This window comes from Mandrillus leucophaeus, unplaced genomic scaffold (genome assembly GCF_000951045.1).
Source record: "Mandrillus leucophaeus isolate KB7577 unplaced genomic scaffold, Mleu.le_1.0 Scaffold509, whole genome shotgun sequence".
In the NCBI taxonomy this organism is placed as follows: domain Eukaryota; kingdom Metazoa; phylum Chordata; class Mammalia; order Primates; family Cercopithecidae; genus Mandrillus; species Mandrillus leucophaeus.
The window spans coordinates 274,220-292,875 of record NW_012105464.1 but is presented as its reverse complement, the minus strand read 5'-3'; the positions used below and the strand labels follow the sequence as shown (position 1 = coordinate 292,875).

The 18,656-nt window shown below is 36.2% G+C and overlaps 1 protein-coding gene across 1 annotated transcript in view; it reads left to right on the top strand.

Annotated features, from left to right (window-relative positions):
- The window catches only part of TMEM47 (transmembrane protein 47), a 30,424-nt gene extending 13,385 nt beyond the window's left edge, over positions 1–17,039 (top strand). The window contains exons 2-3 of the mRNA XM_011996295.1: positions 4,378–4,518; positions 13,621–17,039. Of these exons, the coding sequence (XP_011851685.1) occupies positions 4,378–4,518; positions 13,621–13,799 (320 nt within the window). The 3' untranslated portion in view covers positions 13,800–17,039. The remainder of the gene's footprint in view (positions 1–4,377; positions 4,519–13,620) is intronic.
- The last annotated feature ends 1,617 nt before the right edge of the window (positions 17,040–18,656 follow it).

Here is an 18,656-nt window from a genome sequence, read left to right as displayed (position 1 = left end):
TTACTGTTCCACTGTAGTATTGGTATATTCTTTATAGAAAAGTAGAAAACTAATGCGGAGTAATAAATCTTGACAGACTCTTAACACCTCATCTGACCAAATACCGTGAAGGCTATAATTGGACAACTAAGATTGATACAGAAATTAACTGATTGTGAAAACTTAAAATGCATGACTTTTTTGAATAAATGGTGCTGGAAACAGAGAATTTTGTGAAATTTTAATTTGTTTTGCAAACACTGAGTGTAGGTTAGCAAGTATTTGTGGCATGCAGATCTTTTAGTGGAAAAGTCAGGGTAGAACAAGTTTTCTGGTCACTTACAATATTACTGTAAAATTGTCCAAGTCTTATGTATATATTCTTGCTAAATCTAGTATTGGACTTCGGATGGTAAGTAAATATCTGTCCAACTGTGTCAATATAAAGCCCAGCCTATTATTTTAATGGCCATTAGTAGGTGTCTATAAAATATTTTTCGCTTTTTTTTTTCACTCCCCATATTTTAGTCTTGTTCAGTAAGAGAGAGGGAAATGGTAACTGGCTGATTTACACAGTCCCTGATTTTAGTTCACCTCTTAGGCTGGCGCTATTATTTGGACAATGGATTCTAGTTGTTTACTGAAAGAGATATGACGCCACAGGCCCTGTTTGTAGCTCCAAAGTACCCACACTGAACCTTGAAATGCACCTCGGACCTCCTTGACTATGATAGCCATATCGAACCACTTTTTCGGCTTCCTGATTGAGGTTAAACTGATCAGCAGTTTAAAGTTTTGGTTCTGGGCAACTGGCCTGAGTGAATCATTCCAAATGGATATAATGACAACAGTTCTAAAATTTGGCACCATTCGCCAGGGATATAGTCTCAATAATCCAGTCTAAGCCCCAGGTTTTGGCCAGAACAGTGGCAGTCATGGCCCATTTCTAGTTTCTTTTGGAAAATAAAATGACTTTTCTGTTTGAGCAGGCATGTCTCTGGTTGTGAACCAAAGGAAAGGTAGAAATATCACAACAGTGGTAATGCTGATGCTTCTCCTTGTTGACTTTACATCTAGGGTAACTTTGTCATTAGCTACAACCTCAGTGCTGAAAATAAACATAGGACATGTAGAAGAAAATCCAGAACTGGTTACGTTTATCTACATTTTAGAAGTATCTCCTATGCTATAGGAGGTTCTTTTGCTAATTAGGTTCTAGTCCCTTTTACTAAGTTTTATTCTCCTGGTGCTTGCTACTATAGCATTTTACTCATTTTCCAAATGAAATGAAGAATTACTATATTGAGGAAATGTAAAAAATGCGATTAGGAATTTTTTGGAATTTTCTGTCGCTATATTGGTTAAGCATCACTTTGCACTCCTGTATTATTCATTTATTAAATTAACTTCATTGTGTGTTTTGTAGTTTAAGAGATCTTTACCTAGAAAAACGTTCAACATTTGAAATGCTATATAAAGTATAGTGGTTAGCAAACAGCAGCTCAGCCATGGAGTCCAAAACAACCCACCACCTGTTTTTGTAGATTAAGTTTTATTGGTGCCGGGCTCAGTGGCTCACGTCTATAATCCCAGCACTTTGGGAGGCCAAGGCGGGTGGATCACTTGAAGTCAGGAGTTTGAGACCAGCCTGACCAACATGGCGAACCCGGTCTCTACTAAAAATACAAAAATTAGCTGGGCGTGGTGGTGCATGCCTGTAATCCCTGCTACTTGGGAGGCTGAGGCATGAGAATCACTTGAACCCAGGAGACGGAGGTTGCAGTGAGCCGAGATCGTGCCACTGCACTCCAGCCTGGGTGACAGAGTGAGACTCTGTCTCAAAAAAATAAATAAGTTTTATTGGGGCACAGCCAGCTTGTTTACACATTGTCTATGGCTGCTTTCACACTATCGTGCAGAGTTGAGTGGGTACAACAGAGACCATAAATCATAAATCCAAAAATATTTCTCATCTGGCCCTTTATACGGAAAGTTTGCTTATCATTTTCTACCTTAGTCTATCTTTACAAAATGCAAAACAACATGTGTATTTTAGCTATTTTTTTGAGGATGTTTAAAATAGAGAAAAGTGATCAAAATTAATTCCTGTTTGAATTATGGCTGAAAGCGAACAGTCAAATGTGTGGCATTTTGTTTTCGCGTTGAGCTATGTGAAAGAGCTTATCAGGAAAAAGCGATCTGTTGCGCTTTCATTTTAAGATATTTTATATGGGTAGATATTTAGTCACATCTTGATTTAAATGAAGCCACTGCTTTAAAGTTTTTACTTATGTAAAATAATTTAGGACAAGTTGCTAACAGTAATAATCATTCTATAAAAAATAGACCAACTAGAACATATTTGGCATAGGCTTTCTTAAACTCTCCAGGAACTGGATGGATAGATGGATGGATGGATGGATGGATGGATGGATAGATGGATGGATGGATGGATGGATGGATGGATGGATAGATGGATGGATGGATGGATGGATGGATGGATGGATGGATGAATGGATTTTATTTTTTTCATTGTACACTTTTATATAATTAAACTTTGACTTTTTTAATTCAGAAATTTCAATTTACACACGTGTTTTTAGAAGAATTTCCATCATGCCAAAGTGCAATATAATTGTTCACTTATATAAACTTTTCCCAAGAAATTTAGAGACTTCAAATGTAAGGACTATTTTTTTTTTTTTTTTTGGCTTTTTAATTCAAAGCTACACACTGTTATGGAATAAAAAAAGCCCAGTATGGCTATCCTTTTAACTTCTAGTTAAAAGCCAGATATACTTTTGTTTGAAGTTGTATCGCTTTGTTACAAATAGATGGCATTAAAAAGATGCTCTCCACTTTGTTGTGATTCATCTTTATATTTTAAGAAGTTTGGATTTGTTCTATTTTCCCCTTGTTTGTTTCTTGATTGCAGTGCAAGTTCTAGCTGAGAGCCTGTGAAGCATCCACAATTTCGTAGGAGGAGAGGATGTGGAAGAGGATGCTTGAGGCAGGGATATACAAATATAAATAAAAGAAAATCTTAGGGTATTGGCAATTCCTCTGCTCATCGTTTATCCTACCGTAACAAAGAGTGTATTTTGGAAGCTTTCTAGGGGGATAATTTCAGAGGCAAGCATCAAAATACCATGACTTCTGGACTTAGGATAGAATCCACTGCAATTTAATGATAGATTAAAATCCATTTGCATTTTCTGCACTTACATTAAACTGAGGGCCAGAAGAGGCACTTGGGGCTTTTAAACAACTGCTGCTCTCCATAATATAGTTTTATATGATGTTTTCCAACCTGTATAGTACTTTCATAGATTCACTTTGTCTCTTTTGAGAGAATATTTTACCATTCTTATGAATGGAAAATAAGCCAGTTTTTCATCATATTATTTCTACATTTTTGTTTTATAAGAAATGAGTGCATTTCAGTAAGGTTTATGTGTCGCTAAGAGTGTGAGAACAGAGGCCTGCACATAACAAGTGATCAGTATATGCTTACTGTTTCCGTGTATGAATGAAGGGGCTGAGCAGCCATTCAGAGTCCATTCTGTCTCCCTGGGAATACTTAATTTTAGAACCCACACCCGTGGTGGTAAATACAACAGTGAGACTAGAATCAAATAAAAAAGAAGTGGAAAAAACAAACAATATTCCTGATGCTAATTCGATGGGGAGTTGTTTTAGAGGGAGTGGAGGAGAGACAGATAAAAACTTTGGAGATTTTTATATGGTTAAGGAAGGCTTTCTAAGAAATAGCAATAAAAAAAGAATATACTACTGTCACATGCAACAACATGGATGAATATGAGAAACTTAAAAACCAGACACAAAATAGTTTATACCATGTATATGAAGTTTAAGAATAGGCAAAACTCAATCTGTGGTGACGGATGTCCTCAGTAGCCCAGGTGGGAGGGTCATTATTGACTGGGAAGGGGCGCAAGAAAACAATCTGGGTGATAGAAATGTCCTGTATTTTAATCTGGATGGTGTATAAATGTCTATAAAAATTCATCTACTTCTCTACTTTCTATACTTACGATTTGTGAACTTTATTGCTCAATAAAAATTTAAATCATAATAATATTGAAAATAGGTCATGGAGGGGACACTTGATTTAACATGAATGCGTAATAGAGTCCTTGGAAGAAAATCCTAGCAAACCCCTGGTCTAAAAACTCTGCTGAGCTTAGCATAGGAGACTTTTCTGAATAAGTACATTTCCTATTCATTTTTGTTGCAAAACATTTGAAACGCCAAAGGATGCTTAGCATGCGGTAAAATCACATCTGTTGAGCCACTGCAAGGTGAAGGCTGCTGAACATAGTTATGTTGATTGTTTGAGGACTTACCACTCAAAAACAATTTCTTTTTTCTTTCCAGATTGGCAGATTGCTACTCTGGCTTTACTCCTGGGCGGTGCTGCCATCATTCTCATTGCATTCCTGGTGGGTTTGATTTCTATCTGCGTGGGATCTCGAAGGCGTTTCTATAGACCTGTTGCGGTCATGCTTTTTGCAGCAGGTAAACAGATTTATTACTTTTAAATGAGCATTAAAGTTTCATGAACCTTTCTACCATCCTCCTTTCTTATGCAGAAGAGGTATGTGTTTGCTGTATTACATAAAAATTGAGAGGCATTTACTATATTTTTAAGGTAACTTGGCTAAAGCTTTATCAGATTGTAAGTTTTCAGTGTGTTAAGCATTTCACAGAGCACAATGGCAGTTTCTAAACCTCTAACTAAAGCATGAATAAATAATACTGCCTGACAGGGCTATTACCTTAGGAATTGCAGCAGGTGTATTTACTAACAGTCTTTTTTTACATCCAGTTTTTTCCCCCTTTTTTTACTGCTTCCCTGGTGATCTTAAGGCAGCATTATTTTTTCTGATAAGGAACTGAAAACAAATTCCAAAATGTGTACCCTTAAAGATGTATATCTCTTTGAAAATAAACATAGTTATCCTGAAAATGTGTGATGTATAACTCCAACCATTAGACAAGTCAATTACATGAAGTCAATTGTATGTTAATTAATTTATCAACCATCATTCTATGAAGCAAAGCTTGGATTAAAGTATCAACCAATGAAATGAAAAGAGAGGGGACTGTTTAGAAAAGGGGCTTGCAGACTAAAAGCCCAATACATGATTCAATACATGATTTGATGTGAGCTTTAATTTTCATTTATAAAAATACCTTTGAATATATTGTTCTTTTTGACTCAAACTGCAACATTCTATGGTGCCTTCAATTTACCCTGTCAGTCATATCTGATTTGAAGACTGCAAAATAAGCTTCTGTGACTGTCAATAATGAAGACACTGACAAAACCATCTAGGCTGTTAGATGGATTTTTAAAAGCTGTTTCAAGATTGGAATAGATTAAATTTCTCAGGATTTAAAGGGTAGTTTGAGCTAAAAATACAAAACAGAAGTGTTCTGCTGCCCCCTACCGTTTGTGTTCATTTTCTTATACCCATGAAGGCTGGTCAGAATTGGGGGTGTCATAAAAACGAAGGTCCAAAGGGCTGAAGGAATCCAGAAGTACATCTGATTCGAAGCTTTAAGTGACTTGCTCAAGATTGCCTAGTAGCTACTGGCAGACCTGGGCCTGGGAGGCCTTCTGAATCTTAATCTAGTGGTCCATTAACCACTGACTGCCTCACTTATTTATGCAGCTATTTCTTAGGTGCCTATTACAGGCTAAACACAGTATCAGACACCTATAAAACTGGCCACAGTATCACCACAGATACTCACTAATAAAGTAAAAAGCTTTGAAGTCTTAGTCCCAGTTATTCAGGATGCTGAGATGGGAGAATCACTGGAGTCTGGGAGCTCGAGGCTACAGTGAGCCGACAGCACACCATTGCATTCCAGCCTGGGCAACAGAGTAAGACTGTGTCTCAAGGAAAAAAATAAAATAAAAAGTCTTTTTTTCTGCCGAGACACGTGCAGTACATAAAATCAAAACAGACACATTGCTACTACCGCTTGGAAACCTCTCTGTCTGAGACTTCACACTTACTTGATTTAGTACTGTGTGCTATGCCTGGTACTCATATACACTCAATAAATAGTTTTTGAATGAGTGATATAAAAATGACTAAGGCACGTAGCTCATAATCTGATGGGGTAAAACAGACATCTAAACAAGTAACTGTAATTCAGGTTTTTTTATTTAAGCCATTTCTCTTTTGGGGTCTTAGGAAGCAGCTAGTTTCACATGACTACAAAGCTAAGACCAAAAGAGCTCAAAAAAGTAATAATTATCAAAAGGATGTTTTTTCATATATTTATGTTTTTACTTATTTAATATATTGGGCTCCTACACTATACAAGTAGACAATCTTGGTGGTATAAAATATACTCTAGGGGTTTTTTTGTTTGTTTGTTTGTTTGTTTGTTCATTTTTTGGGATGGAGTCTCACTCTGTCGCCCAGGCTGGAGTGCGGTGGGGCGATCTCGGCTCACTGCAAGCTCCGCCTCCCGGGTCCACGTCATTCTCCTGCCTCAGCCTCCCGAGTAGCTGGGAATACAGGCACCCGCCACCACATCCGGCTAATTTTTTTGTACTGTTAGTAGAGACAGGGTTTCACCACGTTAGCCAGGATGGTCTTGATCTCCTGACCTCATGATCGACCCTCCTTGGCCTTCCAAAGTACTGGGATGACAGGTGTGAGCCACAGTGCCCGGCCACTCTAAGGGTTTTTACTGAAAACTGATAATTCAGTCTCATAAAGATAGCCAAACAGATTTTAAAGATTTTGTCTTCTTTTTTTTTCTCTGAGGTCTTTTATTTAGGGTGGCCTTATTACCTTCTTGAATAGTTGCTAGAAGAGCTAAGAGCTAGCCATTGCTGTAGCCCATCTAAAATACTGTCCTTTTTTCCACAGCCTTCTTTCTCACCAGTCCTAGAAATCTAGACTTCAGAATTAGATATTTTTATAATAATAATGCTGATAAGAATGATTAATTAAGCACCTGTCATGTGTCACAGTGCTAGACACTTAACATACACTGTCTCGGATATAACAGTCTTAAAGTTAGCTATTTATTTTCTCCATATTTTCAATGAAGAAACAGGTTCAGAAAAACTAAGTAATTTCCCAGGGTTATTTTAACTAGTAAGTTGTACATCTAGCGTTTAAATTCAGGATACCTATCTGACTTGAAAGCCCGAATGAGGATTCCCCAGTTATCTTTACTTCAGTACATATCACATATAGGAAAAATCAGTGCAGAATCAGCCTTGATTTTGAATTCAGTTACCAACTGTGCACTACAGTTGGAGTCCATCGTGTAACTCCAGTTACTCCGTTTCTTGGGAGCAAGAGCTGAAGGAATTCAGTACCTTGAGATGTCACAAAGACCACAAACTGATCAGTGCAGCATGGCTAAACCATAGCACATAATGAAAGCTATGCACATTTCCAGTACAGTTGACTACAGCATCTTTCTTTTTGTGTAACTGACAGTGATAGGTAATATATGATGTGCTTCTGATAACTGGCATCCAGTTCTCACTAAAGACTTGGTGAAATTAGAGGGACTGCCTCTTTCCAGGTTCTCTTCTTTCATTGTCTGGTTTCGAACTTTCTGCGGGTCATTTGTATGTCGCACAGGAATGTAGGATGAGTGTTTTCTTTCTTCCCCAGACCTTTAATACAAATTGCAGAAAATTCTCTTTTATAATTTGATTTTACATACAGAATCCCCATTTATTATGTTATTAAGGATGATTCCTTTATGTTATATCTGCAGAAAGCCTCCTATAAGGATTGTTTATATAGAAAGGTGATTTTTTTTTTTTTTTTCAGGGACCTGCAACTGATTTCCATGTCTGAGCTATCTCTGATTAGAGACTTGTGTTTTACAGCCCTCGTCACCATCCTATAAGTCACAATAAGATACTGTGGAGCCATTTCAAGTCTAGATTTGGGTAGAAAAATCAGTATTCAGTTTAGATTTCAAACTGAAAGGGAGTTCTTCTATTCATAATATTTAGATTCCATGTTAATTTCCCTGTACCGTTATCAAACTACACTTTGGCTAGAACAATTTACAGTATCACAACCCAATGCTTAATTTCATACTGCTACCATTAGTAGTTACAAATTGAATTTTAAAAAGAAAATAAATTGATACCTTCATATTAACTTTTCACTGGCAAATGCTTTTTATTCTCCAAATTATTATTTCTTTTATGTCAATTTTATATTTAGGGACCAACCTGGCTGGTGGGGCCTATCAACCTTTGCCTTTAAATTATCTCCTAATTTTATACCTTTTTTTTTTTTTCATACACCATCATTATTTCCTTAGTCGAGGCCACAATTTTTCCCTAAATGGAACGTCTCAGTCCCCAAATTTGGTCTTCCCTTACTTTGTTTTGTTTTTCTATGGCAATATTTGACTATTTTAAGATGTTCATGTGACTCCTTTCTTTTGCCTTCTTGAGAATCTAGTTTTTCAGTTCTTTCTTTTAGTCTTTCTTTAGATTCCCTGGCTTTTCTTTCCCACTGATGACACCTTAGTCATCACTGCCCACAGGTCCCCACAAACTGAATGACCTCCTAGGGGCCTGTCCTTCTCTAGTCTCTTCCCCATGTAATCTGTCTTGGATACAACACATGAGGCCTCCTTGTGAAATAAACATCTGGTCTTGTCACTTGTCCCTTTGATTTCCTCAGAAGCAAACCCCGAGATAAGAAATCAAGTGCATATACTTTATTTGCAAGGTAAAAGAAGGGATATGATAAGGTATATGGAAAATGAGACAGGGATGGGAAAGCAGCCATTAAAAGGTTACATTATCAAGCCAGTTGTCACTTGAAGCAGCTGGAGCTTAGTCTTCTTGGGGAAACTTTGAAAACCTGTGTAGAACACACACCTCGAGAATTATCTCATTCGGAGGACTACAGAGCTGGGGTATTAACACAGCAATTTTGGAGAGTCATTGGTTGAGAAATGTCGGTTATGATCAAGGGAGAGCAGTGTTCATTTTCTGGACCTGGCCTGCCCCATAGGCAGCTTAAGTAGCTTTAGTGGCCAGAGGAAACTCAGGCAAAGAAATGCAGGTGCTGGCAATTGGAAGTCAGGCTAGCATGTGCTGAAGTGGTGAGGATAAAAATAGATGGATAGGACACCAACCGCATATATGATTACAATAACCTCTCAGATGGTCTCCCTAGAGAAACGAAAGTTTATTACTTTATGAAACACTATGCTATTATAGTGTGAACTAAACAGCCTTGTGCATGCGCCCTTCATTTTACCCATGCGAATTGCTTCTAGCCATACTCTCTTATACCTATAAGTGCTATATAATCTGCTTCATCTTCCTAGAGGTCTTTTCTTTCCTCTGCCTCTTCTGACCAACTTTCATCCATCCTTTAAGAAGCAATTCAAATGATGTCCCTCTGAAGCCCTCCTTTCTTTCTCTAAGCTGAATCAGTACTTGGCACAATGTTCGAGCTCAGTAAATGTGTGTTGAACGTATTATAAGTAAACATGCCTCTACTATTGCTGTTGAATGCATTGATTTGTAATTACTTATGTGCCTGTCTGCACTATCAGAGTATGAATCTATCAAAGGGCGAGGGCCATGTCTTATCTATCTTATCCCCTTCATTTAGCACACAGTAGGCACCCAATATATGTTTGTCAAAATATTGAAATATCCTCCTTAGAAGAAAATAACGAATATTTCAATATCAATGCTTTGAATATTTTAATATTGAAAACACTGAAAAATATCCCCTTAAAACTAGAATAAAACACAAGAATGAGTAGGTATTCCCGTCATGCCTCTGGTCCACACAATTTCATGGTTAATAGTTTCATTGCCTGTTTTCAAAAAAGTGCAGGGGGCATAAAATGAACCCCAAATCTCTTAAGATTCTAAAATGTTCCAGAACTATACCTACGTTATCTTTGAGGTAGAGCATAGAGAATACCATATCCAATGCCTATTTTGTTTCATTGATTGGTAGTAAAATGGAAATATAGTATAATGGTATTTTCTTGACTTCTGAACTCTTTATGTTTTTTTTTTTCTTCCCTCTACAGAATCTGTGAAAGGCAAGAAGGCATTTTTACCTACATCTGTGAATTTTATTACATGGAGAAAATTATTTACAAATGCAGAATTATATTTTTCTCAGTTTTGCTATTACATTCATTTTTCTCTGTGATTCCAAAGGGAGTCGAATAATTCAGACGCATGAAGTGTTTTACAGTAATTTTTATTGAGCTCCAACACAATAAAAGTCTAAGAAAGCTGTTCAGGAGACTATGCCAGTGGAGCCTAATGGAGTTGTATTTTCATTTTTCCACTAGAGGGAAATTATATCATTATATTATACCATGGAGGCCAAATATTTGCTAAATAAAACACATTGAAATGAATATTAAAAGCAGCCTAGGTAAACACCTCACCCGGGGACTAGTCAGTTCACAAAAGAAGCAGTGTAATTATTTTAGAGTAATTCAGATTCATTATTCTCTGCTCAAACTCTTCTACCAGCTGCCTGTCACACTTAGAATAAAATCTAGACCCTAGCTATGGTTCACAGGCTGTCCATGAACCACGAAGGGCCCCTGCTGTGTCTTCCATCATATCTCATGCTTCTCCCTCCCTGCTCTCTGTACTGCAATCACAGCCTTCTGACTTCTGTTCCAATGCACCAGATGTGCTCCTGTGTCGGGAGTTTTGCAGCGCCTGTGCCTTTCACTTTGGAATGCTCGGTCCCCGCTATGTTGTTCTGCACCCCCAATTCATTCAGATCTGTGCTCAGTATCTCCTCCTCAGAGCAGCCTTCTCTCACAATTGATCTAAAAGAGCAGCCCTCATCCCTGTGTCCTGTCTGCTTTCTTGCATTTCTTGTCTCTTAGCAATATGTGACATTATATTCTATATTTGTTTACTAACGGACTGACTACCCATGAGAGTAGCAGCTTTGTCTCTTTTGATACCAGTAATGCCTTAAACCGTATCACTTTACAAACATTCAGATATTTATTGAATGGATGCATTTATTGAATGAGTGAATGAATTACTATACCTAACTCACATCCTTGTTTCAGTCATATCCTGATAGGATCAGTGCGTATTTGACAAGTGACCGGAGTATAGAAACCTAAGGAGAAGTGCCTTTTTTTTTTCCCCAAATGTACTTGGCAACTTTGGAATTTTTTTTTCTGTAGTCATGGTTGATAGTAATTGACTTCTTGTTGGTTTTATGACATTTAAAACATGAAAGCTCCCTTTTCCTCACAAAGGCACAGAGCCAACTGGGCTTTTTTAAAATTAATGCACATTTTAGCACTTACCAGCTGGAAATAGATGAAGTGTGGGTCATATAATATGCCATCAGCTGAGTCCTAACAACAACCAAAACTTTTTCTGAGAAAGTCTGATTTCTGTTTTGGATATCAGTAGCGTATCCTCTTATGCAAACTTACTTATGTATCCACTCTCAGTAGTAATGGTAGGCAAAGTGCTGACCCAGAGCAGTATTGGGCTACACAGCAGAAATGTTGGGTATTTTTATATCTAGTTCCAGGTAGGTCCTTTGACACCTAGCCAGAGCCTTATAGAAAGAAATTTTGAGGAATCATTTCCTCATGAATTTGCTGTATTTCACCAGTTTTATGGGAGAGAAAAATGACTATTTATGTAGACTTTCTAGGAAGCTTCATCATACGGGTAATAATCTTTTACATGTGCTAAAAATAGATGAGAGTACATGTTAAAACATAAAATTCCATTTTAATTAAACACACTATCCATCCAAATGTTCTTTTTAAAAAATATAAGCTATATCAAAAATATTTATGTACATAGTTTTACTGTGTCAATTTGTTCCCTCCTTTTCTTTAATTATTCACATTTTTGTTCTTTTAAGATGAATTAAACAAAAATTATTTTACCCCATAAAATTGTTTCATATATCAGGGCTTAGCAAACTTTTTTTGTTAAGGGCAAGAAAGTAAATATTTTTGGCTTTGTGAGCTGTGTGGTTTCTTTTGCAGTTCCTCAACTCTGCCATTGTTGCATAGAAAATATATACATGAAGGAGTGTGGCTGTGTTCCAATAAAACTTTTTCAAAAACAAAAAAGCAGACCAGATTTGTGAGCTTGCCAACCCCTGTTAAATATAACTGTACTCCGTATTTTTTAGGGAAAAGATTGTCTATTTCTTGAGGGTGGAAGCCATCCTATGGTAGAGAATGAAGCTGTAGTTAACTAATTGTAGTTAAACTGATTAAAATAAAATTACGTAATAATTGATCTAATAGGAAGCTAAGACTTTTAAGTGGAAGACATTATCTCTTGTGCATATCCACAAGATAAATTTCATTTTATTTTAGATAGTAAAAACAACACAAAACAAAACTAAAACAAAATAAACTTTCCCTTCCTGATTATTTTGGTTTGTTTTATTCGGGATGACTAATCATATTTTCCCTTTAGCCCTGACAGAACTAGGATCTCACCAGGGACTAAGTGCTACCTTTTGACCTCTGTTATAGTAGCCATAATTAGCCTAGGTTTTCCTGTGCCATTATCTCTCTTGCCTTTAGAGACTTAATTCTTTTTTGAAAGTAGGTGGAAAATAGATACGAAAATATCATCTGTTAATAACTTTTAAGCCACTTTTTAAAGACAAGAGGCATAGACTGGATGAGAAGAAAATAATGAAAGTAGCTTTGGATCAGAGTAATGTAAGCAAAGACATCATGGTAGGGCTTTCTGACATATTGGTATGAGTTAGTATTGCAAAGCAGCAACAACATCAAAAGCACATTATTACTCACAGGTTGACCAGTTGCATCAATAGAAATTAATTTGAATTTCCTAATTCCTTAATAGCATATATAAATAACAAGAGTTTCAGTTGGCATTGGGGTCACTATTTTTTTGTTTTGCTTTGTTTTGTTTGAGATGAAGTCTCACTCTGTCACCCAGGCTGGAGTGCAGTGGTGCGATCTCAGCTCACTGCAACCTCCCCCTCCTGGGTTCAAGTGATTTTCCTGCCTTAGCCTCGTGAGTAGCTGGGATTACAGGTGCACGCCACCACACCGGGCTAATGTTTGTATTTTTAGTAGAGACGGTGTTTCACCATGTTAGGCAGGCTGGTCTCAAACTCCTGACCTCATGATCTACCCACCTGGGCCTTCCAAAGTGCTGGGATTACAGGCATGAGCCACTGTGCCTGGCTGGGGTCGCTATTCTTGAGGAGCTACTTACACGTTTTAGTAGTGGCACAATTTAGTTTAACTAGTACTACTTGGCATAATAATAATGATAATTATATTTGTAAGGTGAAAATCACTACTTTGTATGCTCATATAAATTATTATATTGCACTAATTATTTCATCAATACTAATAATGATTTACTAATTAATAGGATAATTCTTATATACTGGGAAAAGGTATTTAAACAAAAACATTGTTAGTATTTTAAAGTATACCATCTAGAACAAGCAATCATTAAAATTTTTGGCCTTTATGTATATTTGATTACAAAGTTACTCTCATACATATACAGTTATATATTTATTTGATTTGCTGTAAATAACATTTTCTAATTTTGATTTGCTTTGCTTTCAGTTGTTTTACAGGTTTGCAGCCTGGTCCTTTACCCAATCAAGTTCATTGAAACTGTGAGCTTGAAAATTTACCATGAGTTCAACTGGGGTTATGGCCTGGCCTGGGGTGCAACTATATTTTCGTTTGGGGGTGCCATCCTTTATTGCCTGAACCCTAAGAACTATGAAGACTACTACTAGAACCAATAGTCTCAAAGTAAAAACAACCACCACCATCCAACAAAAGGATTACGTCTGCATCTTTTCTAACTTACTATTTTCTAAAACACTTGTGGAGCATCAAGCAGTTTGCTCAGTTGATTTAATCTTTTTTGCCTTTTGGCTGTCAACATCATAACCAGCTTTTACATCCATTTTAGAAATCTGCACAAATTAAGAGAGCTGATTAGACATAGGCAAATGCTGCAAACTTCCAATATGTTCATATCGTTTTTCTTGACAAATGAAGGGTCTATATGACAGCAACCATTGTGAGAAACTAGTTGGAATGAGATTTGCTTCAATCTCCTATTGCCTGCAGGGGAGCAGTTGGCATAAGCAACATTTAGAAGTTCCTTTGCGCTGACAAGGATTCCACTGTTAGAGCCCTTACTGCCTGCTTATCCTACCCAATGACTACATTGGCTGTTGGTTGTTTGCTTGAATGAGCCCTTGAAAAATGAACTGCCCTTCAGCATCTAATGGGAGTTGTGAATGTAACTGGTTAATGGTACACATTCCACCTTCAAGAATACTCTTTTTAATGGGAGGTTATGCTTTGGCAATCAGCATCTCCCTGGGAGGAGAGTCAAGACTTGGAGACATGTGCTTCTCATTATGTGGTTAGAAATTGGTGCCTCAGCCCTATCTAGACTGGGGAAGAATTGAGGATCTCTGTTTTTCCTGGGGCAAACAGAAAGAAATCTGCATGAGTTGCTTTTGTACCCTTTAAATCATTTGCCAAACATTGCAGCAAACAAGTGTGCATATGTAACAAGCTTCCATGTTTTCATAGAAGGTGAACCATTAGTATAAATGGTAATTAGTTGTTCCTTAACCCTCCACATACATTTGCGTATTACACATAAAATTAATATTTACTCTAGTGAAGTGGTTTGAACGCTAACCTTGTACGCATTGTTAAGAGGCTTAGATTGTTCATACTTACCATGCAAAAGTATGGTAGCTTAAAGCTTTTGCTCTATGTTCTTTACTGTTTCACTGGAAAGTGTTAATAGAGTTGCCTAAGAATAAAAATTGAAATGGTGTTAATCTGAAAATTAATGATTCTCTGTAAGCACTGTAGTTGAAAAGAGAATAGCAATTAGGATGATCATTTTGTGTAAAATTCATTAAAATAGAAGGCTGCTATTTTTTGCAAGTATTTTAAATGTCTTCATTTTTTAAAAAAAGGAATAGCGATAGATTTATATAAATATCTAAATGTCTCAGTAGAGGAGTAGAATTCATCTGGTTATCACCTGGTCCTCTAAAGTTAACTGATGGGCTAACCGATTTGTGCACACACTTAGGGTGGATTTATGTTAAGGGAATTACTTACTGACTGTTCAATGGAAGGAAGTATTAATAATAGGGAATAAGTTTGCAACTAATCTCATGCTGCAAACTTGTGTTAATTCTGTTTCATATACAAATTTGGATAGCTTAATTATAAACATATTTTTATATCAAATATACAGTTCTAATATAAAAGTTATAAATAATTATTTTTGTTAACAAAGACACTAAAACAGTATGTTCTGGTTTTGGCCCTCTTGCAGAAAGAAGCATTAGAAAAATTACTTTAAAAGTAGCTATGTGTTACTGTATTGCAAAATCTGTTAAGACCAGGACCACATCGATAGTATTTAATAATTTGTTTTACCTCCCAAAGCACAGTTCTACTTTCAGCTAGTCTTAAGAATGGTTGCCAAAAACAACAGCCAAAAGAAAAAAAAAAAAAACCTACTTTATTATCCAAATGCTAAAAAACACACTTATGACTTTTCTATAAAATCACAAATATGAAGTACCAGGTTTAGTCTTACTTTAGCAATGATAGACAAAAGCGAATAAATACATCATAGACAGAAACCTTTATAAAAATATACGATTCTGTAAAGAATCATTAGAAATTATGAGTGAAAATTTTCCAGAAAGATAATATTATAGAGTCTTTTGAAGCAAGTTTTTGAGAAATAGTAAAATGTGGGGCAGACTGTCTTGCAGTTAATTGCATATTGTCAGAGCAGCATGAGAAATACAATATTTGGATAGGGATTTCAGCAACCAAACATTCTCTGTTCTGAGATCTCTTTATTCCTGAATAATGAAAGAATAGTAGTTTAGTGCTGACACCAATGAGTCACTTCTCTTGGTCCTAGTAGAGGATGCAGTGTCTTGTTAAACCAGTATCACATCTCAAGTCTTACCAAGTTTTCATTCTCTGTCAATATGACAAGCTCAAAGTGACAGGATATGTTATAGGTTGAGGCACATATATTTGCAGTTTACTGAAAACTAGATTTCTTATGTGACTTTTTTCCCTTCCCAGCAAAGAGCCCTATGCTGTATTTCTACCGTCACTAATATTTGGAAGTGTTTCATTACTAACAATCTCAGTACAACATGAAAATTGTTGCTTCACATCTGAATTACAATTTTGTCTATCAGAATAAACACAAGTGAAATTTTCACCTACATTAACATTATGTCTTTGCAGCTTTAGGTTTGTTTGATGTGTTCTTAAGCAGAATTGTTAGCCACAAACCCATTGCTAGCTATCTATGGATATAGAGCTATATCTATAGATAGAGGTATACACACACATATATACTCACACATATAGCATAAAATACTCAGCAGGGCTAGTTATTCCAATTTCTTGCACAATTATTTAGCTTTTTGTAAGTTCAACATGTAAATTTTAAAGACATAAATATAGAGAGACGTATGTGTTTGAATATAAATGATATATATGGATTAGCATGTACCTGTATATTATTAAACATGCAATGAACTGACTGGTAAGTGACGTCTAATTGTATGGCTAGCAATGTAATTTATTCAGACTGTATTTTTGTACAGAGTAGCGCACTCTAACCTATGCCTCTGTGTCCTCTTTAATGCCTAAAACTGTGCCTAGAAATTTCATCTGTCTTAAAAAATAAAATATACTTCATGCTGTTTATGCTGTTAGTTTCTGTACTGCTATTCTATATTTATTATTTTTAAATATATGACATGTTTACTACTTAAACATGAATTCATGGTATCCTGGTTACTTTTTTTTAAGTCATCTGGGGGAAAACCTGTTTATCACTCCAGTGATTTTGAGTTTGCAGTTTCCCAATCAGTTCTTCATTTCATGATTTTTGTAGTTGACATGAAGTTATCTATGTGGAAAAAAATTAAAATAAAAGTGATTTCACGGATGTGGTTTGACTTTGTGTCTTCTCTGTTGTATAAACTCTTTAGACAACGCTTCTAAATCACATATATTCATTACATTTTCTCCTTCAAAATATATATTATTTAGAAAACATCTTAATATGACATGCTGATTTTACTTGAAAACATTTTTAAATTTCTTATTACAGATTATCTCCCAAGATCCTTCTATTCTCCACAGCCTTTGTGCGATCAGTGATAAAGGAATACTATTTTTAAAAAATACTATCTTTTTTAACCTTCTGTTTTAAAGTGTACACAAAGGAGATGTAGTGTTGGCTTCCATTATTCCGACTCTAATCACACAATTGGAAATAATTAGAGGGTTTGATATACTATTTTGTTCTCTGTGTAATTTTCAATGTTTGCAGAGTGTTAAAGCAGGCTTGTCTGTATTATCTCTTTCTTAGAAAGACTAAAAATTCAGTGTGTATGTGTGCATGAGCATGTGTGTGTCCAATGTGCATGTGTGAAGAAACTGATAAAGTCAAAACTCATCACCCTTTGATGTATATCAATGGTGAGTGTCTGTGGAAAGCAATTTAAATTAGACATTCAATAAAATTCACTTGCATGTATGCCAATATTTTTTTCTTTTTCTTTTTCTTTTTTTTTTTTTTTTTTTTTTTTTGAGAAGGAGTCTCACTCTGTCACCACCCAGGCTGGAGTGCAGTGGCGCAATCTCAGCCCACTGCAACCTCTGCCTCCCAGGTTCAAGCTATCCTCCCACCTCAGCCTTCCAAGTAACCGGGACCACAGGCACGTGGTACCATGCCCGGCTAATTTTTTGTATTTGTAGAGATGGGGTTTTGCCATGTTGCCCAGGCTGGTCTTAAACTTTTCAGCTAGTGCTCTCTGCTGCCTTGGCCTCCCAAAGTGCTGAGATTACAGGCGTGCACCACTGTACCTGGCCCAAAAATTTTTCTTGAAGATATAAATAGAACCACAGTTGAGCAAACTTGCTTGTGTTGATAAAATCAGTTTGAATATAAAATATATATTTGTCATCAAGACGTTTTTTCATGTCTCATAGGAACCATCACATTTTGCAAGGATCACAGTATATTTGTTTTGCTAAGAAGAAAATAACTACAAATTCCCTGTAAGCCTATGATATATTTAATATCACATTTTCAGATGTATCCATACTTAAGTTATAACTTCTAACCTTTTCACAGTTTTTCTGTCATTTTAGAAATTTTCCTTTTCAGTGGCCTTACTCTAATTTGATGGAGTAGCAGCATTCATTTGATGTATTTTCAGTATAAGTGCTTTCATTTTTATACAGCATACTCTTGAGTAAATCACTTTTACAAACATGGCTTGCCTAGTGATTATCCATGACCCAGTCTCTCTGAATTTGGAAGACATGGAGACATAGTTTCACTAGAATTTGACAAGAAAAAATCCTTTGCCTTCAGAGCTTTCACTGTGAACATAAAACAGAAAAGCAATTTCAATTTACTTTTCCATAATGGCCATATGGGCTGTTGCAGTTTGAATTATGAAATCAGGCACATGCTATGTCAACACTGTTCCATTTTGATGGGTTTTAAGTCATTTTGGTTAGGAAGTAAATTGATAGTGAAATTGTTTTGTATTCTGTAG